Raw genomic sequence first — 23,923 nt, 5'->3', positions numbered from 1 at the left:
GCTTTCTTGCACAGTGTAACATCTGGAGCTGCTTCAGTGAAGGGCATGCTATGAATGGCCCAGGACTAGCTCAGTCATACACACACATTCACTCCCTAGTTCATTGGCATGTGAACTGAACATGTGGACTCTGTGCTAGGGTCCCAGAAGAAAGGGGCGCACCCCAGAGCTCATACCCAGGTAGATGCTGGAGAGGAGAAATGAAGCACCAAGAGGAATTGAGGAGGAGGAAACTTGGGTTTATTGAGCACCTGCTCGAGCAGGCCATGTCACATACACACATGCTCTCATTACCATTTATTCAAAGTTGGAGCCCTGGAGATACAGATTTCACATCTCTGGTCAGTGCCAATTGCCCACCATTAGAAAAACACAAGTGAATGGTCACTCCACACTCTTGTTTTATAATTAATGTGATTGAAACCAACAAGAGGAACTTGAAGGAGTCCTACCCACAGATTAGAAACCAAATTAACACTAAAGGGCTGGCTCCTCTGCACAGGCATCCCAGACACAAGATCCCACAAAGACATTGTCAACCCATGGCCATTATTCTGCTTCTGCAAGTTTGAAGCAATGAGGAGACTGGGGTGCTCCCTAAGGGCTGATACTGTACTCTCTGCATGCAATTTCCATCAGGAGGTGGAAACTTTCTTCATGGTTGCAAACTTTTTCTCTTCCTACTTCATTTTCCTCTTCTGGGAAGTAGCAATGTTTGGGTTATTTCCTCCTGGGCAATCTCTGGGCACGACTGAGAATAGAAGCCCATTGGCTCATTTTCTACAATTTTTCTTTCAAGGAAAGAGGTAAATTTGTCAAGTGTCTGGTCAAGGTTTCATAGCACCAAGAGTTTCCTTAAAATGGGCAGTTACGCTTCAGTTGGAGGCTGTCAGAAGAATGGAAAAACAATCCCCTGCCCCACAAATCAAGTTTTCCCAACTTTAAAGGAGTGGAACACAACTCACAAAGCATTCGTATATGAAATAATAATAATAATTAACAACAATAATAATATTAATAATAATCTGACCGACCGGCAGCATCTGTTGGATTTAATAATTTTGAGGTCTCTCAAGAAAATCAAACAGAAAACAAACAATAAAAGAAATAAAGAAAAATAGAAACATGTAGCTGAGATGTTTCAAGCCCACTGGGCTTTGAGTTCAAGTTTTAGAAATCCATTGCAGTCTTCTGGCTTTCTGGAATCTTCTAGGGGCCCTTCACATTACTTGGCCGGGCAGCAAGACTGGCAAAGTAGGCACACTGGGAAGGGTCACACTGGCCAGGGGGGCCAGGTGGACCTGGGGGGCCAGGATGCCCAGCTGGTCCTGTCTCCCCCTGAGGGCCAGGGGTCCCGGGAAGTCCATCCTTAGCATAGCCAGGTTGCCCAGGTTGACCTGGTCCAAAAAGCAAAAAGAAACAAAAGGTAGTCCAAGGTCCTTTGGGGAGCAAATGGGCCCTGCCTTCACAGCTTTCATTCACTATAAACCCAGGACTTGAAACAACTTCAGAGAGACCACCCCATGGTCTGGGACCTCTGAGCAACTAGGATGGTCAACAAGTACAACAGGTAGCCTTAACTATGTGAACTAGGACAGTGATTCTGGTACCATCAAAGAGATGTAATCCAGGATAGATCTAGACCAGGTAGGAAGCATATTTTTACTTAAGAATCGAATGAGAAACAAGGCCATCTAGGCTCTTACATGGTTCGAGAGATGTGTCTAAATGAAGAGGAGGACACCAAGTCCTTCCTGATCAACAAACATCAGCCCCAGTTTATTTGTCCTTAGAGTTACCTGGTGACATTCCATTATCCAATATCTGACTTGTCCCAAATCTTCTGTATTTCTTTCAGTTTTATCTGCATGTTAAATTTGAACCACATACTGGGACTACATTAATCTATTCTGAAAAAATCATGATCAAAGACAATATCCAGGATGTAAGTAATTGACCCTTAGCCCCAAATTTAGATCCAGAAAATATTACTCATAGTAAACTTCTGTCCCTCTACTTATTAAGCATCATAAGGTAATATATAATCAATATATCTTCCTTTTTAGCTTTGGCAACTTAGAACATCAGTGCAAAGTACTATAGCTAATTCTAATAGTGATATTTCTTGTTAAATCTTGGTCATTGTCTTGTCAGAAGACTTCCTATAAAATTAACAAAAAGTAAACTTTTCCCTTAAAAAATATCTTTAGACATTTAATGAATTCTGTTAATACTTATTAGGTTGTTAATCTATATTTCTGACTAAATCAAGTCTTGAGACCAGCAGTGTTATTCATTCTTTCAGCTAGGAACCACTAAAATGTGGTCACTCTCTCACCTTCACATTGGAACAATGATTTCCTCTAATTATTTCTGCTCTTCTTTTTAATTTTTATTTGAAACTGGATTATTTTAAAAATATCCTTAATATCATGAGACATTTTTAAAGTAGGCATGTATAAAATAAATATTTCTAATATAGTCCTAATTATCTTCTCAAATGAAAATAATAAAAAATGCCCACTATAGAAAATTTGGAATATAATAAAGCTATGAATACTAAAATTTAAATTATCTATAAGCCCAATATTCATTAATGACCTCAGGTAAATATCTAAATTAGAATTAAATGAGAAATAGTAGTCTCAATGAAGTGGAGTTTGATAAATATATATTCTAGTTTCTTCCACCTTCTACACTGACACCTAATCTTGGAACATGATTATTGCCATATTATAGAGATTTTCCAGTATAGCCACTAGGTAGAATGACCAACTTGTCCCAATTTTCTCAGTTATATTCTGGTTTTAAAACTGGCATCCCTGTGTCCCAGGAACCCTGTTAGTCCCAGGATGGCAGACCATCCTGCCACAGAGCCAGTATTCCCAGCATATTGTGAGAAATACTAAAGGGGTATTTACAAGTGCATAGTGACAGAAAAAGGACTACTCTTTCAAGTGAGTTTAGAAAATGCTGGGTTAAACAAAATAGGCACCGTTTTCATATGAGGCTCCTTAGCACTTACGATAGTTAATATACAATTGGAATGCTGAAAGGAAACATGTCCCCCAGCATTGTTGCCTGGACTGATTTAGCCCAAGTCATTTTTTTTCTCCAGGATTCAGTTTTCTTATCAGTTTCTTGCTGTTTTCTTTATAAGTCAAGGAGCTGGCATTTTAGGAATATTTAATACAAATAAGTTAGTGATCTCTGTTTCCTCATCAGTTGAACCTAACACCTTCTCTCTACCTTTTCCTGAGTACTGTACTGTTTGGGGTTGAAGTCCTGCTGTGTGTCTCTTACCTCCATGTGGCTACCCCTACCCCTGAGACCCTGGACTCTATTCATACCTGGGATTCCAGGGGGTCCCATCTCGCCTCGAAGCCCAATTCCGGGTACACCTGGGTCACCTTTGGTTCCTCGCTCACCTAGTTAAAAAAAAAAACAAGCAAACAAACAAAATACCTTTGAGGATACAGACCTATGAGGAGGGCAGAGACAGGGTGTTCTACCTACAGAACATACAGGTGCAACCCTGGGCTGTTGCATCCTTTTACTCTAACCATCCTAACCCACCCTGCACACAAGCACTCACTCCACACTATACCTCCCATTCCCATTCACACAAACACACACACACACACTCAAATACACCCATTCAGAAATATGCACATGAGATCACTCCCAAATAGAAACTCCCTTTTAAACCATGCTCAAATACACCTGTATTTAAACATGAACATTTGCTCAAGCACACACCTATCCAATGCCAAACACACATTCACAAACATGTATATTATCAAATACATACATGCATTCATATACACATACAGACTGACTCACTCATACAACTGAATGTATACACCTACACACTCTCATATATATTGTATACACACAAGTCCACATAAATACCCATACACATGTCTACGCTTCCTGTTTCTCATGGCATTTTAACTGAACCTTTATCAAGAAGGAATTGGGTCATAAATAAATAAATTCAGCATGCTAGGTTACATGCCCATATGCAGTGATAAGTGAAACACAACTGTACTGTCAAGAAGCTTGAAATCTAACAAGAGAGATGAAACAGGGCACAAAAACATTCTAATATGAGACAGAATGTGATAAGTACCATCATAGGAATTAAAAAAAAATACACTAAAAATATTCAAAGGACAGAGGGGTACATTCCCCCTGGGAGAATATTAGAGATCATATTTGAATTCATATTGTACAGATTTGATTAAACTGTCTTTCACAACTGGTTTCTTAAGTCAATCACCTTTTATTTCCTGGCCACATTGTTTCCAAGATATCTTCTGGATGCAACATATCATATTTTATTTGCCATTTCAATTGAAGGTCTGCTAGTTCATTGGGACTCTAGACCATTCATTTTTATTATAATGATTACATTTGGTCAGTATTCTGCCATAGTCTGATGTTCTCTATGTTTTATGCTTTCTTGTTGACATTTGTTTCATATATTTTGTTTTATGAATTAATATAGGTAGGACTAGAATACACAGATTTGTCAAGATGTGTTTTAATAGGAGAAACAGCAAAGGAAATGGATAAATAAAGAAGCAATAAAAACGAGAGATCAAAAAAATAAGATGTTAGGGGCTTCCGTTTCCTTAATTCCGAGTCCTTCCTTCTCCACCCCATACTTGCTCCACCTCAGAAGGGAGTGAATTATGAGGTTGGTGTTCCACTTTTTTTATCTTTATTTGAAATTGCCTTATGTTAAAAATATTCTCAATATTATAAGCTATTCGAAAGCAAGCAAGGCATTAAAAATGGCTTTTATTTATTTCTTTTCCTTCCTCTCGCTTTCATATCTGTCTTCCCACAGAGAGAACAAACATTCTGACCTACTCATCACTGTGTGGTGACTTAAGTGGGACAAGCTCCTGCCCTTGAATGAGAGACCTACTCTTGATCAGCGCTTTAATGCCCAAGTAAGTCACTCTACCTGAGAACTGGGTGGGTAATAGCCATTTTAGCTGCAGCTTAAAGCCACTTTATCAAGTTTTAAATCTGGCACTCAATCTCCATTTGCCTGGAGAATACATCTCATTCCTCAATTAGTTTTAAACTCAGTAGGGAACAAAGAAGGCATATTGTTTACCCCCTTGAAACCGGGCAGCAGAGATGGAGAAGGAAGGAGAAAGTAGGAGGGAATTGATTCAATCTTCCTAGCAAAAGCATAATTTTGTAAAAATGCCAAGTATGAAAACCTCTTATACATATGAAAAAATTATATGATGCCAAAATTCAGGGTGTTACCAAGCTGCAGGGAGTGAGAATGGAATGAATAATGCATGCTCTGCTGGAGTGCCACGCCACACCCCAGTTCCTCTCTGCCCTCCTGGAGTCTGCAAAGCACATCTCTTCCCTAGGTCTCTACTCACCTTTGGGACCTATGGGTCCAGAGGGTCCTTCCAGACCTCCCTGCCCAGGTCGGCCTGGCTCCCCCATGGGCCCGGCCCGACCTGGAAGCCCATCTTTTCCAGGGGGCCCTGGGGCCCCAGGTCTGCCTTGAGATGCCTTCATGTGTGCTGGGGGCATCTGGGCCAGGAGGTAGGCGAGTTTGGCTGTAGAGTAAGAAAAACAGAGAGATACTTCATGAAGAAGAGACAGCAGACACAAAGCAGGATGACAACTCACTGCCAAGGGGAAAATAACCTGCAGAAACAACACTAATGTCATACTACACAGTACATAGACAGCACTTGCATGTGAACCTTCAGACTGGGGCTGACTACAGTGGTGATTCAATTAGCCCCTGAAGCCAGTTGATTCGATCAGCTCCTGCCTAGACTGGGATCCCAGTGCAGACACTGCCAGCCATGTGACCTTGGGCAAGCTACTTGACCTTTCAGCCTTGCTTTCCCTTTCTGTGAGATGGAGAAAATGAAATAATACTTACCCTGTTGGGCTCGTGTGAGGATGGAGAAAATGAGAATGCATGTGAAATAGTGCCTCACACTTGGTAAGTGCTCAGTAGACACTGGCTTCTATAACAGGGGCAGGACTGACTGAAGTTATAGTAGTGTGGGCTGTGGTAGTAGTCGCAGCAGCAGCAGTAATAATAGTAGTAGCAGTTGTTGTAATTGTCACTTGGGTAAATTGAGGTTGGTATGGGAGAGTTGAGAGGCTTATATTAGCTATTTAGTGACTTTTCCTCTCTGAGTCTCCAATTCCTCATTTATAAACTGAAGTACAATTATAAGCATTCAGGATCCCCATACATCTAACATGTTATGATTACAGAATTGATTTAAAAATCCAGAGGCCTGGCATGCCTTTCTGTTGGACAGGGGATATAGAGTCCATCTGATCAAGAGCCATCTTTGTCTTCCATGCAGTCACAGATAATCAGGCCCCAAACTCCTATCTTGTAGAGACTGTGACTGAGACCAGAGGCTGGGAGGCTGCCCAAGGCCCCTGAGGCTGGTGGTGAAACCAAGGTAGAGTCAGGGTCTTCTGACTGCCTGCTTGGTTGCTTCCCGGGTCAGCTTCTTCCTCCCACTCCTATCACAAGGCAGCAGGAGCACTTGTGGTCTGCTTCTGTGACCTTGGCAAATTGCCCAACTTCACTGAGTCTTGTTTTTTTTCATCTTTAAAGTGGAGTCCATGCTTCCTCCTCAAAGGATTGTTTGGAAGAAAGAACTAAGCCTAGAAAATACCAGTTCAGTGAAAATCGGTTCAAAACTGGTCTTGACTCAGCTCTTGGGCAGAAACTCTTCAAGGGCAGAGACTACTTCTGTCACTAATAAATCTAACACTTGCAAGGTAGAACTAAGAGATCTAAACACATGAAAACTTAGACCACCGCCCACGCCATTGGACCCACCATTCTAGCCCTTGTTTTCTTCCTTTCAACACCTTGTTCCCCTACCCAAAACCTACTTCTTGCTGTTTGCTCCAGGAAATAGTCTTTTGTCCTTCTGTGTATGGAGACTGATACAGTTTAGATGTCTATCCCCTCCAAATTTAATGTTGAAATGTGATCCCCAGTGTTGGAGGTAGGGCTTAGTGGGAGGTGACTGGCTCATGGAGGTGGTACCTTCATAAATGACTTGGTGCCTTTCTGGAGGTGATAAGTGAGTTCTTGCTCTATTAGTACATGTACGAGCTAGTTGCTTAAAAGAGCCTGACACCTCCCTTCTCTCTCTTGATTCCTCTCTCCCCAAGTAACACACCAGCTCCCCTTCCCCTTCCACCATGATTGTAAGCTTTCTGATGCCTCACCAGGAGCAGATGCTGACACCATGCTTCTTGTACAGTCTGCAGAACCATGAGCCAAATAAACCTCTTGTCTTTATAAACTACCCACTTTAAATATTCCCTGATGGCAATGCAAAACATACTAATATAGAGATGGACCATGTTCACCTAAACACTCCAAAAGGGCAGGGACAAGAGTCATCTTTTTTTTTTTTTTTTTTTTTGGCAACTGTGTCCTTATACCTACCACAGAATCTGGCTCGTGGGAGATGAAAAACAACTGAGACATAATTACATAAATAAATGTGTCTGCCGGGCTCGGTGGCTCAGCCTGTAATCCCGCGCCTTTGGGAGGCTGAGGTGAGTGGATTGCCTGAGCCTGCGGGTTCAAGACCCGTCTGGGCAGGCGAGACCTCATCTCTACAATAAATCAAAAAAATTAGCCGGGCGCGGTAGCATGCGCCTGTAGTTCCAGCTCCTTGGAAGGCTGAGGAGGAAGGATCACCAGAGCCCAGCAAGTCGAGGCTGCGGTGGCTGGGAGCGGCCACTGCACTCCAGTCTGGGCCACAGTTAGACTCTAACTCAAAAAAATAAATAAATAAATGTGCCTTCCCTTTTGTACATGTTTGCCTGAAAAATACTTATGAATTTATCTTCTTTCCTGCTGTTGATGAATCACCTGTGATTTTCTTCTCCTCTAATTTCCCATCACAGAGGAATGAGAATGGTCCTTGTTCAAGAGAGGCTGATGGTAAAGAGCATAGATTCTGCAGTGAGGCCACTCAGGTGAAAATTCTGGCCAAACGCTTACCAGCTCTTCAGCCTTAGGTGAGTTACTTGGTGTCTCTGCTTTAACAATACTTTCAACCATCACATGTACCTCAAGAGATGGTTAGAAGCTTCCACAGGATAACATCTGCAAGTGCTGAGAACTTCACTAACCCTGGAAAAACCCAACATACTGGTGTAATTACCATCACCCTCTTACCCTTCTCTCCCTCTCTCTCAACATCTACAATGCGCAGAATGCTAGCCTTGGAGTTTAACAATAAATTAGCGCAATAGGACTGAAAGGATTTCAGTTCTTTGAAAGCAATCTGTGTGCCTACTCCCCTCAGGATCTTCACTCATGTTGTTCCAAAGATCTGGGGTCTCTCATTCCATCTTTCAACTCACAGCTCACATAGCCTCTCCTCCAAGAAGCATTCATCATCCATCCCCTGCCCTCTTAGCTAGTGTAGGTATGTTTATCTGTCCTTCAAGGCCCTCCGTGCCAAATGAAATCAAAGAACTTTTATTACTTTACAAAAATTATCTTGTCTGTTTGCTTCTCTATCTCCTTCCCTGAACTGTGAGTTCCATGAGGTCTATCACAAGCTTCCTAAAAGTGTTTGCTGATTAGATATAGGATCCAATGCACAGAATAAATGAATGGTCACAGCAGAGTTGACTGTGGACGGTAAGCACTCCTTCACTAAATGTAATCAAGTGGATGCTGAAGGACCATCTGTTGAGAGAGTGGGTGTGTCAGATAAGGGCTGGGCTAGAGCCCTCAAGGTACTTCTCAACTTTGATATTCTACATTTGAGATGCCAGTAGGGTGCTTTGCTCACACCAGGTTGCAAAAGTACTGAAAGATGAATGAAACGACTGCTTCCTGGGACTCTTCTCTGTAAGGCTGAAACCAAGTCCAACTACTCACTTTCCAGCTGTTTCCCGAGCTCTTCTTGAATAAGGCGCCGCAGGGTTTCCATGGATGGAGACTCTCCCTAGGAGGGAGGGAAGGTGAAGTTATTTATCTTCCCAGTAACTCCTGCCACCCAAGACCCCTGAGGACTCAGAAAACCATGAAATTCATGGTAGTAAATTCACAGAAAAGCACATCTTTCTAACCTAGTCCTTTCCACATCTCTAATCTCCTCCTTTCTCTGTACTGTAGGCAGTATCATCCTATTCTACATGGCAACCTGAACTCAGTGATCTGGACTCTGAGTCACCATTGCCCTTCCTTCTACACCCTTCCCATCTCTTCAATGGGTTTCCTTCATGTAAAAACTACTGTACTGATGAATTTCACCCACACACCCTTCCCATTACTAGACCTGGGAGGCTTCAACATCCTGTTCACCTTCCAGATGCAGCTTCCAGGTTGCCTCCTGCATAACATCATGTTTGATTTCCCCTGCCTGGCCATGTGGCCTCTCTGATTTCCGGAGTCTGGTTTTCCCTGCTTGGGAACACCATGGCTCTGTACAAGAGTTTGACTAAGTCCTGGTGCTTGGTACACAGAAGCTGATGAGTTTGGCAAACAGAGAAGCAGAGTGCTGTCTTCAAGCTCATACAGTGACATATGATTCTTAGAAGAACCTAGGAGAACTGTCCTTGGGCCCTATTGGGCTTGTTCCTTCTTGGCTGACTCCTTCAGGGCAATTTCCATCCCTCAAAGGCAGGGGTCTTACTGTGTTCATCTCTGTAACCTCAGCACCTGGCACAGGCCTGGCGTGAGATAGATTCAATATCCTTATTCTGTTCTGGTCAAGAATCTTTTATGATAATCCCAGAATTCCAATCACTACCCATAGTAGCAGGACTAGTAGAACTTGGCAACGCACCAAGAGGGCTTTGGAAGCCACTGAATTCTCCAACCTTTACCTGGACTTGGCCAAGAGACAGGCTCTGATTGCCCGGCTTCTTTCAGAGTGACTGACACCCAGGAGACCCACAAACACCAGAAAGTGATGGTAACCACAGAACATCAGAGTTGGCATGGACATGGAAGTCACCCATACCTGTGTTTTGAGGAATATGAGGGTCTCAGAGGACTATATGGGCCACTGAGGGGGAGAGGTCACATGGACAGGGCCACCAGTCCCAACCGATACTTCCAATAGGGAAACTTTGCATTTATCTTTTTATAGCAAATGTGTGCTTATGTTACAAGGCTGTGTAAAATAAAGTCTTGCCTCTAGAATCAAATATGTTAAAAAGAAGGGAAAAAGCACCACTCTAAACAAGCCTTTCTTCTTACAATTGGGAAAAGTGAGAAGCAGAGGGAAGATGGAATGCCCCAGGCAGGCACATGGAAGAGCGTCAGAGCCAGGAACCATTCTGCAGTGAAGCTTAGACTACCGAGAGATTTTGCACAGGAGAAGAAGAGCTCTACAGCCCAAAGAACGAACACAGAGGGATAGATGGAAGCAGGACTGCATTTTGAGCACCTCTTCAGCTATGCAAGTTATTTCACATAATCAACAAGCCAGAAGAGGATTTTGTTTATCCCTTATTGCAGACAAGGAAGAACAGGCTTAGAGAAGGGAAATAATCTGCCTCAGGACACACAGTCAGAAGGCTAGAATCTATAACCTGCTTCCTCTAAAGTTCATACAATTCCCTGGTTTTCACATGGGGTCAGAGGAGTCTGAAGCCGCATCAGCATCCTTACCCTCAATCCTGGAAATCCTGGCTGGCCTGGAGGCCCTGGGGGCCCAGCTGGTCCATTCTCCCCAGGTGGTCCCTGGGGACCCATCAGGCCTGTATGGCCTTTGTGGCCTGGGATTCCAGGGTCCCCCGGCTGGCCCTTCCCACCAGGAGGTCCTTTGTCACCTTTGATCCCAGGATCTCCCTAAGGAGGAAAAAAGCATATAAGCATGTGTCTCAGAGGTAGAAGATGTACCCTATGCAGTTGCAGGAAGGGGTTGCCCAATCTGCCCCCTGGGCTACTGAAAGGGAGACTTTAGTCTTGACTGACCCATGCGTGACATGGGGTGAGAAGGGCACCAGAATCCATCACATGCACCATCCTAATTTTGCAAATTCAGACATGGGGGTTCCAATGAGAAAGTCTTCTGCCCACAGACACACTAGGAGTCTGTAGAATATAGAATAAAGAAGAAGAATGGTAGTTTCCAAGTCCCATCCCCTAGACAAGGCTGGCACCAACCCCTGAGACTGATGGTGGAGCCACTGGCCACTTCCTGACCTGGTTTTGCTCTCTGACAGCTGAAGAGGCAGTGGCATTGTTTCAATAGTGGTATCGCACTCTCAGGTCACCTCCTACTCCCTGCTCTCAGCTCGAGTGAGTCCACAGGGGAGTATCCAATGGCCTCAGACACTGTCCAGGGCTCTTGTCACTCCAAAGCTAACTCACTTTGGAAAGCTTGATCAATTATTCGGGAACCATGGCAAGCACAAGGCCGTCCAGTCCTCTGCCCTTATGTATTAACATGTGTATGACCACCCAATTGTGGCTGGGTCTGAAAATATGGCAGCCACATTAATGACCAAAGAGTACAATGGGAAAAGTGAGAAGCAGATGGAAGAAGGAATGCTCCAGGTAGGCACATGGAAGAATGACAAGGCCAGGAGTCATCCTGTAGTGAACCCCAGACTACTGAGAGTTTTTACACAGGGTCCTAGGACTCTATTGCTGGGATGTAGCAGAGTGAGGAAGGAGCAGGGGCAAAAAGAAGAGACACATGATGCTAACTGTAAATGTTTCATGACTGTGGCCATGACCCAGAACCAAGGAAAAGGAACACTGTGCAGCCATCAAACCATCTTCAACATATGTGCACAATGAAAAATACAATGAGTCAACAATGGATAAAGTATGCTCAGAGTGGGAGAAGGTTAAATAAAAAGTATATGCATGTTTATAACATCCCCACACACACGGTTCTGCATGTACAAACTCTCTCTGGAAAATAAATAGACAGTGCTAGACTCTGGGGAGGGAATGGAGCTCAAGGGTGAGATGGCACTCACTATTTTGTTTTGCAATATTTATTGTTTAACTATGGACTTGTAATGCTGTTAATATTTCAACAATAACCAAAAAACAGCAGTGAATTAAAAATGATAATAATTTAGCCAGATCCAAGGGAGTCACTTGAATCTTCCAGGTATGATGCATTTCAGGAGACACTGAAACCTCAGTGAGGGATCTTGAATTCAGGCATCTGTAAAAGACCTGGTTTCTTATACACCTGGATGCCAACCCCCTGCAACCATATGTGGTGCAGTGTCTCTTATTCATTAAATGTCTCCCAATTACTTTGTGGTGAAAGGATTTGTCCCATATTTCAAATGTTCCCAGGAGTACAAAGGAAAGGGTAGTCTAATGGCTCCTGGCATTGTGCCATGAAACCACTTAACAGGGGAAAAGCAAGCTCTCCATGTATTGATTAGGTACTAAAAAAGAGATTCCTATTCGTGGTATGAATTCCATGGCTCTCCACCAAATCTCTGGCCCCTAATCTGCAGCAATAGCTCTCAGGGCGCCTGAGTGATGCTACAAGTGGACATTAATGCCTTCAGAGCCACAGCCACGCCCCTGGCTCCATCACTCAGGTATTTGCAGCCCTAGGACCAAGGAATCAAAGTCATGGGAAGGACAGAAGAAGTAGGGGGAGAATCCCCGAGACTCTCTGCTCCCATTCTTGTCTCTCCTCTCACTGCAGGAAAAGCCAACCGGCTCCCCACCCATCCAACTTGCAAAGAAAGCCGAGATAAATTCTTTGCAGGACCATGGAAAACAAGCGGGGGTGGGGTGGAGGGTGCCAGAGACGTCCGCGTCGTGCAACAGTGTGACAGCGTGAAGCTGACCAAATGCAGAATTGTGGGCAAACGAGACATGTAGAGCCTCTGACGGGAGCCGCAGTCGTGAGTGCGAGGATGCTCCTGCACTCCACTTTCCTTTCGGCAAAAAGAAGAAAGAGAAAAATGGCTTTACTCCCTGTTGTTTTTTGGAGAAATGAAATGTAAAGAAAGGCTTTCTGAGTGAAGCGCCAAGGCGATTCATTATGGGAAAATCTGTTCCCTTGTCACCTCCAGCGACAAATCTGGCTCCTGGCAAATTGGCACCTCGGAGTCGCACATAGCGCAGGCGCTCACACATGGGGAGAAGGGAATCTGTCAATGTCCCAAACGCTTGCCTTTGAATTTGTAATTGTGATGATTTTACTCCTTAAAATAATAATCAAAAGTGGGGCGGGGGGAACAACATCGACTACAAACAATATCAGTGGGGAAGAACCTCCCTTGTGGGGCTCATGATCTTCCAGGGAACAGTGAGCTGAGCCCCCACAGAAGACGGCATACCAGGCTAGGATGTTCACGGCCTTGGACAATGCCAGTCTCCAAGTCCCCTTGCTGCTGTGAAGAGGTCACACTTAGCGCAAAGTGCCTGTATCCCCCATCACACACTTACCCTTTCTCCTTTGGGTCCAGACTCTCCAGGCTTCCCAGGGTTCCCCTGCAATGAGATCCAAAGGAAAACAGTCATTTCCCCAGGGCCATATGCACTGGCATCATTGCCTTGCTCGGTTCTTCCACACGACTCTGTGCTGAAGACAAGGGATCCGCAAAAGGTCAGATCTCCCAAAGGCTCCTTTCTGATATGTCTAGACATTGCAGGGGTTGACCCACATCCTTTCTTCCTGCCACCTCCCACCCTTGACCAATGGCACCAGCCCATGGTTGACCCATTCAGATTCCTCCTCTACCTCTTCTGGATAAAGCTCACTTCCTTAAGCATGCCCAGAAGACCCTGCATGAATTGGTGCCTTGTATAAGTTCTCCTTGCTCCTGCTACCCTGGATGGCTCAACTTTAGCCAAACCAAATGACTTAAGGCCCCCAATGCAGGGAGCATACAGTTCTGCTGTCTCATGGCCTCTGCTCTTCATTTTCCCTGTGCAGGTAGCATCTCTCACCTCACAGTTTAAATAATCAAGATTCCCACCCTGCCTTCAGGCCTCCTCTCCAGGAAGCCCTTGCTGACCACCCAACACTTAGAGAAGCAGCCCTCTTCTGTGTTCCCACAACCTACTGGAGGGAAATCACATCAGGGAATGAGGGACACAGCTCCGCAGTCTCTACTCCTGAGATACCTCCCTCCCTCCCAGCCTCAGCTTCTGTCATTCTCTCCACCTGGAATGTCTCTTTCCTTTCTCTTTTTTCCTACTCCCTCTGCCACCTCCTCTGCAAGCTTTGGCAAATCTCTCTGGCTAGTGTCTGTCCTCAAGCATGGGTTACTTCCTTATAAGCTGATACCTTCCTTCCTTTCTCTCCAGATATGATAACCACAGTGTGTCCATCTACCTTCCCCTGTAGACTACAAGCATTTAGAAGGCAGGGCCTGAGTTCATTCACTTCTGAATTGAATTTCACTCTTCCCACTGTGCTCACATGGAGCTTTCAGACTGGTTGAGAGGAGGTTGTGGGCATGACTGATTCTAATTCAAGGAAGACTGATTTGGTTTCTGAAATACAAGTACCAAAAGGGACCTCAGTAGCTAAGAGAAAAGAACATGATTTTGTGTGTTGGGAAGCATGAAGCCATGAAGGTTAAATGAAATCTAACAGGGAGAGGAGGTAGGGAAAGGCACTTTATGTGGGTATAAGAGTGAAGAACAAGCCTTGGAGACAAGAAGGTGGGAACACATCATGCATGGGAAAGCAGAAGGCAAGAGCTCCCATTCTAAAGGAAGAACAAGGTCAGTTCAGGGAAGACCTGGGATGCCTGCTTAGCCTGGACTTTATTCTGAAAGGCAATGAGGGAGGGGGGTAGAGAGAAATGGTATGGCCGGAAGTCCAAATCCAAGCATGTGGAGCTGATGTAGCCCCAGGAAATGGGAATTGGGGATATCTCTCCTTCTCAATCCAGGAAGCAGTGACTGATGGATGAGTTAAGTGATATGCCTAGTGAGTGAAAAACTATGACTGGGATGAAGCCCTCACAGTTATGGAGCCATTGGATCCAGTTTCAAGGTAGAGACCCTCTCCACTCTAGTAAGAAGGCAACCCAAAGACTCAGAGTGAAATGAGTCTTCCTCATCCAAAAGTGCAGGCTTTGAAATTGATAGGCTGATTTCCAAAGACCTGCTTTCTCTGCATTTATTCTTCTATTTATCTTTCATTACTTATTTTTGGTATCTATTCTGCGCCAGTCTCCTGGACTATGGCAGAACAGAGCACAGGGCTAAGACAGAGCATTATGGGGGTCTGCTTCATTTTGGTGGTCAATGAAAGTTGGCAAAGGTTACATTTTAGCAGAGACTTCAGGATGGTTAGGACCAGGCATGAGGAGGGGCACAGGAGGGGTGGTATGGGCTTTCTGAAAAGGGGATCCTTGAGAAAGAACTTGGCATGTCTCAGGAGCTAAAAGGCCAGAGTGACTAGAGCTTAGAGAAGAAGGGGAGTGGGCAAGGCTGGTGCAGCCTCTATTCCATCGAGAGTGCAAGGGGATGGAGGAGCTGTGGTTTGCTTTGCAAAGTGTCATGATCTGTTTATGCTCTGAAGCCCCTCTGGCTGCTGGGCTGACAGCTGAAGAGGGGCAAAGCTGAACAGAAGGAGGTCACTGCAGTGGTCCAGGTGAGAGCAGATGACAGATTGCATTAGAGTGCCAGTGATAGAGATAAAGAGAACTTGACAGAATCAAGAGGTTTTCTGAAGTCAGAGTTAACAGGACTTGTTGATGGCTTGCATGCTTAAGGACAGACAAGTGAAACAGGCATATCAAGATAGGCTGCATCATTTGTGGGGCTCCATGCAATATTAAAACATGGATCACTTGTTCAAAAAGCATTAGGGATTCCAAGACAGTGGGGGTAGACCATTAAAGCGACTGTGGTATCCTACTACACGGGCCACCTGCCCATAGGAAAGGGTTGCCAAGGGGTGAGCAGAGGTGTGATACTCGCCTCCTTTCCTGGGACCCCTTTCTCTCCTGGTTCTCCCTGTGAAACAAAAAAGAACATCAGTTGGCTTTGTAGCATTAGCCCAATGCAAGTAACATGATTATCTTCCAAACAGACATTTTCACTCAAGTCATGTTCCAGCAACAACAGCAACTGATGGTCCACCTGACCAAGGATGTCCCAGACAAAGTTCTCTGGCCAGCCAATCCTGGAGAAGGCAACACATTGATCCAGGGTGGGATGGAGCCTGAGATTCAGCAGGAGATTCAGGAATCAGTGTCAACAGAATAGGTGTCACTCCACCAGAAGGAACTCGAGAATATCAGTTTTACAAATTGTCCAGCTGTGGTCAAGAGGCCTCTCTGAGAAGCAGACTTATGGTGTGTGAAACAAGTTACCAGTTAGGTACTGGACTTCAGGTCCAAAAGTTTCTTCTCCGCTTATTGGCTCTGTGACCTTGGACAACCTCCTTAAGTTCTCTGTGCCTGTGCCTCAGTTTTCTCATGAGTAAAATGGAAATGGTAACTGCCTCATGGAGTTAGCATGAGATTTCAATGTGTTAGTTCTTGTAAGGCACTCAAAGCAGTAGCAGGAGGAGGGGGAGGGGCTGGACAAGGGACCCCCTGTTACCATGACTCAGTAATAATTGCTGCAATGTGTTAAGAGGATCGGGAACTTGGTTGCTCAGGGGCAGCCAGATTATTAAAAAGGGGCTGGAAAGGAGGATTTGGCCTTTGACAGTGAAGCAACTGAATGAAAAGGCTCAAGTAAAAAAACCCTATGCAGGGTAGGGGCAGCATGGTAAAAAAGCGTGAGGGGTTACCACCTCAAGCAGGCTGGGCTTGGATGGCAATGGGGAACCCAGAGGGGTCAGAGTTAAACTGGAGGGGGACGGCAGGATAAGCTATCTACTCCTGCATGTTACATTCAACCCCCATGCATCAGGTCAACAGTCCAAGGTGTATACCAGGGCATGCAGAAGAGGGCAGGGGGCTAGGTTTGGAAATGTGAGAATCTCTCAGCATCCCTCTGTCTGTAAATCACTTTACAGCTTCCCTCTGCATCAAACTGTCAAAGTAGGAGACCTTACCTCCAGAGCCAGCAAGAGCACAAACTTACCATGTGGTCTCGAATAAAGTACTTACCTATTCTGACCCTACACACTCTGCTTATTCATTTTTTAAATGCTTCCTATATGTCCTTCAGGTTCTAGGATCATGATCTCTACCACTGGCCTACCACAAACATCACCACAACTGTTTTTTTTTAACTATTATTATTTTTTTGAGTCCAGGTCTCACTCTGTTGCCTAGGCTAGAGTGCAGTGGCATGATCACCACTCATTGCAGCCTCAATTTCCTGAGCTCAGACAATCCTTCTGTCTCAGCCTCCTAAGCAGCTAGGAGTACAGGTGTATGCCACCACACCCAGCTAATTTTTTCATATTTTGTAGATATGAGGTCTCATTATGTTGCCTAGGCTGTTCTTGAACTCCTGGGCTCAAGCAATCCTCCCACTTCAGCCTCCCAAAGTGCTGGGATTACAGCTATGAGCCATTGTGCCCAGTCTACACCTGCTTATATATTTATGGAGCATCTGCATTGCGTCAGGAACCACTGTTAATTTCTTTACGTAGATTATCTCATTTAATCCTCAGAAGTAGATGCCATTATTATCTCCATTTGAATAATAAGACAAATACAGCAGAGAGGTTATGGAGTCTTTCCTAAGCTCTCACAATTTAGGGAGTCATGGGGATGACAGTACCACACAGGTGTGATCTCTGAGCACTCCACCCTTTCCTAAATCAAGATGCAACTATTATCTCATACCAGACCATCATAGCCTGAGCAGATGGATCAGAGGACACAGCAGCTGGTAGGGAAGATATTGAATGGGAAGATCACACCGGGAGTCAGGTATTCTGGCTCTCATCAAGGTTCTATGCTTACCGGAGGCCCACGGGGACCCAGGAAGCCAGGAAGTCCTGGGCTGCCATTTTCTCCTTTATTTCCTTTCTGGCCCTGCAAAGGGAAATGGGGAATTAATTCTTCAAGGTCACATGCCAATTTAAGCAGATTCAGAAACCTTATGACTACTCTATATGCCAAAGGCCTGAGACATCCACAAAATAAGACAAGAGTCCTTGCATAATGGAGGGGAATGGGTTAGAAAGAGACACAGGATCTTGGGACTCCCAATAGTATTGTCATGGGGCAGGGGAGAAAGATAAGAAGTATCCATGTAAACAGTCAATGGTCTTTCCATTTAAAGCAACAAAAATAAACTGGAATGGATATTTAACAAAGACTCCAGGATGTGTGTGTGACCCCTCCAAGAAACCATATAAGAAGATGGTCTACTTCTTCCCACGAGGCTATCCAAGCTCACTTGGTAGGATCACTCTTTGGGAAAGGACTTCAGGACTCCTTTAGCTTAAGCCTTTCTGGAAAGCCACATGCATGGATCAGCTCTTCTGAGACTAATTTTGCACTGGAGGAAGATGGTGGGTCTTGCCTCATGACCCAATCCCACCCTGTCTCCTCTGTCTCACTAGCAGTGCCTTGTCCCTCACCACAGCTCCAGAAGAAGGTCATCAGGTTTGCTAGGGGATCAGATTTCTTTTGCACAGCTGTCCCTGGTCCAACAGGAGGATGGTCTCCATTAGGGTGACCAAATGCCAAGTTTATCTGGAACTGGTGGGTTTCCAGGATGCAAGATTTTCGAGCTGCAAAAGTTCCCAGCAACCCAGAATGCACCCTAATTTTCACAGTGGCACAGATAGCTGATGAGTGCTTAGTACAATTGATACTTGACTCACCACACCTTGGAGGTGGCCTTCTGAATCAGCTTCCAAATGTTAGCAAATAAAAATACAAGAAGGCTAGGCTGGAAGGAGAGTGAGCAGGCTTTGATTTATCCAACCCTAGAACCCATCAAAGAAGTATCTTTTCCAGCATGTCTCTCCATGTACCAGGATTTATCCATTGTCCAATGATCAGGACTCTGCTAATTCATATGTCATGCACCCTTCTCTCTTCCTCCTACCCATTGATCCTTCTGGTCTCCCATTCCTTATCCTCCCTCACCTGCATTGCCCAGCTGCACACTTTCCTTTCCATCTGAGATGGCAAGAGTTGCTTGGTCTGCCCCTCTCCTTCCATCCTCTAGAAACCTCAAACACCTACCTACAGCCTTATTATACATTTTTTTTAGAGTTTAATAGTTTTGAGTGCTCATGGTTGTAGCCAACAGAGAACCAAGTGCATTTTAAGCTTTGAAAAACATTCTTTCTGGATCCTTCTGCCTCCAGCCTGTGTTGGCCATTCACACCCATACTTCTCCACTGTCATTTCCAGGGACAGAGATTGGACAGTTTGTGATGTGAACCATAAGCCCTTTGAAAGCTGGTCCCGACGCCATCCCACAGCAGCCAAAGAGTACTCACTGGGCTTCCTGGAGGGCCAGGGTCTCCTGAAGATCCCGGTGATCCATTCTTACCCTGGTGAAAAACAAAAACAAAAACAGAAAGAATCATCCTGCCAGGACATCACAGAGCTGTGAAACAAAGAGATGGCTGAATATGGAGGACTTGACTTCACACAGAATCAGTTATTCCAGCCAGTGTGGCTCTTAGTCAACCACTTCATTACTCAGAGGGTGTTTCTCAACTTGTAAAAAAGAGCCCCTAATATATAATTCATAATATTTTTGCAGAGTTAAATGAGCTTGTGGGCATGAAAAAGCCTAGCCCAGTGATTAGTGCTCATGGCAGAGGAACAGTAAATAATCATGACCACATACATTCATCCATCCATCCACCTTTCAACTCGGATGATTTGTTAGGGAACAAATAAACCATCTAATACAACCCAAATTACAAATAATTGTTCATACTCTCACAGTACTATTCTTAGCTCAGAAGCATGTCCACGTGTTTCTCTCTTTTTACTCCAACACTAGGGAGATCACCATATTCCCATTTAAAAGGTATAAATGCTGAGGCACAGAGAAGGAAAACAGGGTCATACAGGTACAAAATGGAAGATCCATTCACTTCAGATTCTAAAACTGACTCTTGCAATTTTAACATTCTCTAGCTTGATAGATGTTTTGTGCACATTCCTACATTTGGCAAATACATTTAACCTATAAGATTCCAGTGGAGTAAAACTCAGAAGTTTCAAGAACCTTCCTAGCTACCCCTTTTCAGGATCAGACAAATTCTTAGTAAGCCTAAATGTTACAGCTTAAGTTCCTCAGGCTATGTTGGCTACTTTCTCTTCCCACTATGTTGTCCTCTCTCAGGACGTGTTCCCACTGGTTGCCATGTCTTTACTTGATTCTTTTCTCTGTCATGAGTAACCCAAAGGCAGACTCAGTGCCTCATCATTCTTGATATCTCCAGACACACAGGAGGCTCTCTGCTAAATAATGAACCAAGAAAGTTGTGGAGAACCACTTTCTGTCAATCATCTAACTGAAAGGTGCTGATGCCCTGTAATCCACAAAGCATGTACTCACAAATGTGTTGGCTTCATGGAAGCATATTCTAGTAATCAGTAGCTGATGCTGTCCATACAAACAGACCCCTCTTCCAGGGGCTTCCCATACCTAAAATCACTGTTCACATCAGACACAAACATCATCACTCTTTTACCAATGGGGGAAAATAAGGCCCAGAAAGACTAAGCAATCTACCTAAGGGGGATTTGGAGGAACTAAGATATAAACTGAGGTAGCCCTGATCTAACACTGCTCATCAAAGACATGCCATGCCTTGTGGATCAGTGATCATAAATACAGCTTCTGCTTTGCGTCTAAAGAGTGCATATGTAATCATGGGTGAAGCTATCTCACTGGATTCTGCTGGTAATCACATAGCATAAATACCTTTATCCCTATAACACAGATGAGGAAACTGAGGTACAGAGCTAGCGCAGCATCTGCCTGGGATTGCTGAGCTAGGACGGGTTGAAATCAAAGGAGCAGGCCGGCATGGGTCCACTGCTTACCCGTGCCCGGCCCTTCTGCGGATGCAGCATGACGCTCCTCCCTGCATCTTCCTCCGCCCACTAACCCATCTGTGTCCCTCTAAAAATATGTGCTTTGCCTCATCCCTATGGAAATTATATTGCTTCTCCTTCTTCCTCTGATCTTCCCTTTGCAGGGAAGATAACGGCCAAGACACAGTAGCACAGGGTGCCAACACAGGCCGACATGAACAGAAGCTCTGGGCGACCATCTGTACTTTGTGCACTTGAAGTCTATAGGACCTGGGACCCCTTCCTGGACCACAGAGCCATTCCTTGTGTCCCACTCTTCCCCACAGAGTCCCATATGAGGCCACAGCTTCCCTTTCCAACTGTTCTGAGATCTGAACTCCTGTTCCAAACCCATTCTTTCTGGGATGATCTTTCTGACAAGGAATCTAGCACATACAGGACCAGGGTAGGTGCCTGAGCTGAAGTCTCTTGAATGAGATGCCAGACTCCAAATCCTGGCTCTGCACACAGCAGTGTGTGCAATCTGGGGCAAGTTACTAGACTTCCCTGTGCCTTCATTTCTCATCTGTGAATGGGGACAGCAGTGGCATAAGGTTTGGGGAGAACTCAATGAATGAATCATGTAAATGCTTCCTGTAGTCCCAGTGATAAAATCTGCCATGATTTGTTGGAGGCTAGTGGTTATAAGGTGGTCACCGTGGTCCTATTCTTATCCCCTGTGTAACTGTAGATTTTAAAGAAAGCAAAATGAACGTTTTTAGGTTATACAGACATTCAAAATCACCACAGCTATTCATGGAGACACTCCATAAATATTCAGGTCTAGTTCAAGGTTGCATGAACCTGCTGGGTTTGCCAGGAACCTTTCCCTCACTCAGGAGAACACACCAATTCCAGGTGAGTAAGAATGAGGTTGTCAGAGAATAATCTGGAAACTGCACTAATGTGTTAAAATATATACGTATTTAGCAAATGTTAATAGCTTATTGTTGGAAACAAATTATTTACAATGTCCTTCAGGAAGGAGGAGATCACATTAGAACCACATAGTTGCCTTTGGAGATCCCCTGCCGTCAGCCTCAACACCTGTCCCCACTACTGCAGGTAGCCCTTCATAGCCTCACTTGGGCCAGCTGCATTCCTCCATCTCTCGTATCTGCCCTGGGGTATTCACTGCTTCCCAATGTCATTTCCCTTTCCTTCTTCTGTACCTTTGGGAGTTTTTGTTTGCTTGTTTGCTTTTGCTTTTTTGGGGGGGGGCGTGAGTCAGAGACTCACTCTATTACCCAGGCTGGAGTTCAGTGGCACACTCATAGCCACCACAGCCTTGACCCACGAGGCTCAGGTGATCCTTCCACCTCAGCCTTCCAAGTAGCTGGAACTACAGGCACACACCACCATGCCTGGCTAATTTTTTTTTATTTATTGTAGAGCCGAGGTCTTGCAAAGATGCCCAGGTTAGTCTTGAACTCCTGGACTCAGACAATCCTCTCATCACCACTTCCCAAAGTGCTGGGATTACGAGCGTGCACCAATGCGCCCGGCTCTTCTGTACCTTTGAATGCATTTGTACTTATCAAGGATCTGAGTGCTGCTCTGTCTGTGCCAACAGGCCAGAGAGGCAGGCAGAGCTAAAGCCCCTCCTACCTCCAGGAATGTAGATGGCCTGGGGCACAGTCCAAAGGCCATGCACCGTTTCATCACTTCATTGGATTAACTTGCTAGATTCTTTCAACTCCTCTGCCTCCATTTTACATATGAGAAAACTGAGGCCTAGGAGTAGTGAAGAAACTGACACAGTCCACATGATAAATACAGAAGAGCCAGAAATCAAGCCCAGATGGCTTAACCCCAGAATTGGATGCAGAAGCCCAGCGAAGGAGAAGGAGGGACCCTGATCATGGGTCACGCCACACCTGGGGGCTCTGGAGCAAGATAATAACATCTTTGTTAATATCCCTCTCTCCTCAGTTGCCCTTTTAGACATTTTTTCTTAATCACTCCATATGAAATGTTAATAACACAGCTAATGTGTGTGTGCGTGTGTGTGTGTGTACCATATGCATACCTGTGTTTGATACATAAACAGTAAACATAGCACATAAACAATAATAACTTATAATACCCCCAAAACCAATGCTTGTCCCCTTGGTGCTGATATAATCCCTTTAGGAGTGCACATTCCGGGGACCCTGGGCTTTGGTTCAGGCTCCACTTGGTGAGGTCTGAAGAGATGTGACATCCAAATGCATATGATCTGCCACACACTCCATCTCTAGAATCCAGAAGACGCAGCACATGCAGGTCCATGGTAGGGTGGAGAACTCAAGAATGCTTAGGTTTAAACCCACCTAAAGCTCAAGCCAGTATATCTATCTCAGGTTTATGTACTCATTTGTTTATTCCATTACTCATTCAAAATACACACACACATATAATCTATACAAAATAAGCAAGTTGCAAAAGATTTAGTGCTGTGCAAAAATTATGTATTCTATATGGTTGTAGGTGTACTGAAAATATTTTAGAAGATACAAAAAAATGCTTTTAATTAAGTGACTCCCTCTGGAGTGTGGGATTGGAGTGAAGGCAAAGAGGTAATTTTTTCTTGTTACTTTATATGTAATATGCAACCCTGTATGATTTCCTTTACAATTAGCCTGGATCACTTTTATGACAACAGATAGATAGACTGATACATATATATATATATACATATATATTAACACAACTTCCCTAAGATGGTCCCTGGGTTTAAAGGGGTGATGAATGCTTTTCTCCATACACAGAGTTTAAGCACCTAAATATCTATTTTCTATCTTCTTCTCCCATACCTTCTCAGGCTGCTCTCAGATAAAAGAAGGATTTTCCTAGGTGCACAAACAAGCAGGAGTAACATCCAAAATACATATCAACCACAGGCAGAGTTATGAGTTAAACTGCTAAAATCTATATGTTGAGTACGTTGAGTTTCTAATGCCCAGAA

General features: G+C 44.5%; 1 protein-coding gene across 1 annotated transcript in view; it reads right to left on the bottom strand.

The window, feature by feature from the left end:
- Positions 1 to 223: 223 nt before the first annotated feature.
- LOC103256692 (collagen alpha-1(XXII) chain-like) overlaps positions 224 to 23,923 on the bottom strand; it is a gene marked incomplete at its 5' end in the record, with an annotated part of 60,133 nt that continues 36,433 nt past the window's right edge. The window contains 9 exons of the mRNA XM_008054473.1: positions 224 to 1,397; positions 3,351 to 3,428; positions 5,415 to 5,597; positions 8,936 to 9,002; positions 10,676 to 10,855; positions 13,442 to 13,486; positions 15,935 to 15,970; positions 17,884 to 17,955; positions 19,380 to 19,433. Coding sequence (XP_008052664.1) covers positions 1,210 to 1,397; positions 3,351 to 3,428; positions 5,415 to 5,597; positions 8,936 to 9,002; positions 10,676 to 10,855; positions 13,442 to 13,486; positions 15,935 to 15,970; positions 17,884 to 17,955; positions 19,380 to 19,433 — 903 coding nt within the window. The remainder of the gene's footprint in view (positions 1,398 to 3,350; positions 3,429 to 5,414; positions 5,598 to 8,935; positions 9,003 to 10,675; positions 10,856 to 13,441; positions 13,487 to 15,934; positions 15,971 to 17,883; positions 17,956 to 19,379; positions 19,434 to 23,923) is intronic.

Source organism: Carlito syrichta, unplaced genomic scaffold (assembly GCF_000164805.1).
Source record: "Carlito syrichta isolate Samal-C Ts95f unplaced genomic scaffold, Tarsius_syrichta-2.0.1 Scaffold293132, whole genome shotgun sequence".
Classification (NCBI taxonomy): Eukaryota; Metazoa; Chordata; class Mammalia; order Primates; family Tarsiidae; genus Carlito; species Carlito syrichta.
The sequence above is the reverse complement of the archived record's forward strand: the minus strand, read 5'-3'. Positions and strand labels throughout refer to the sequence as shown.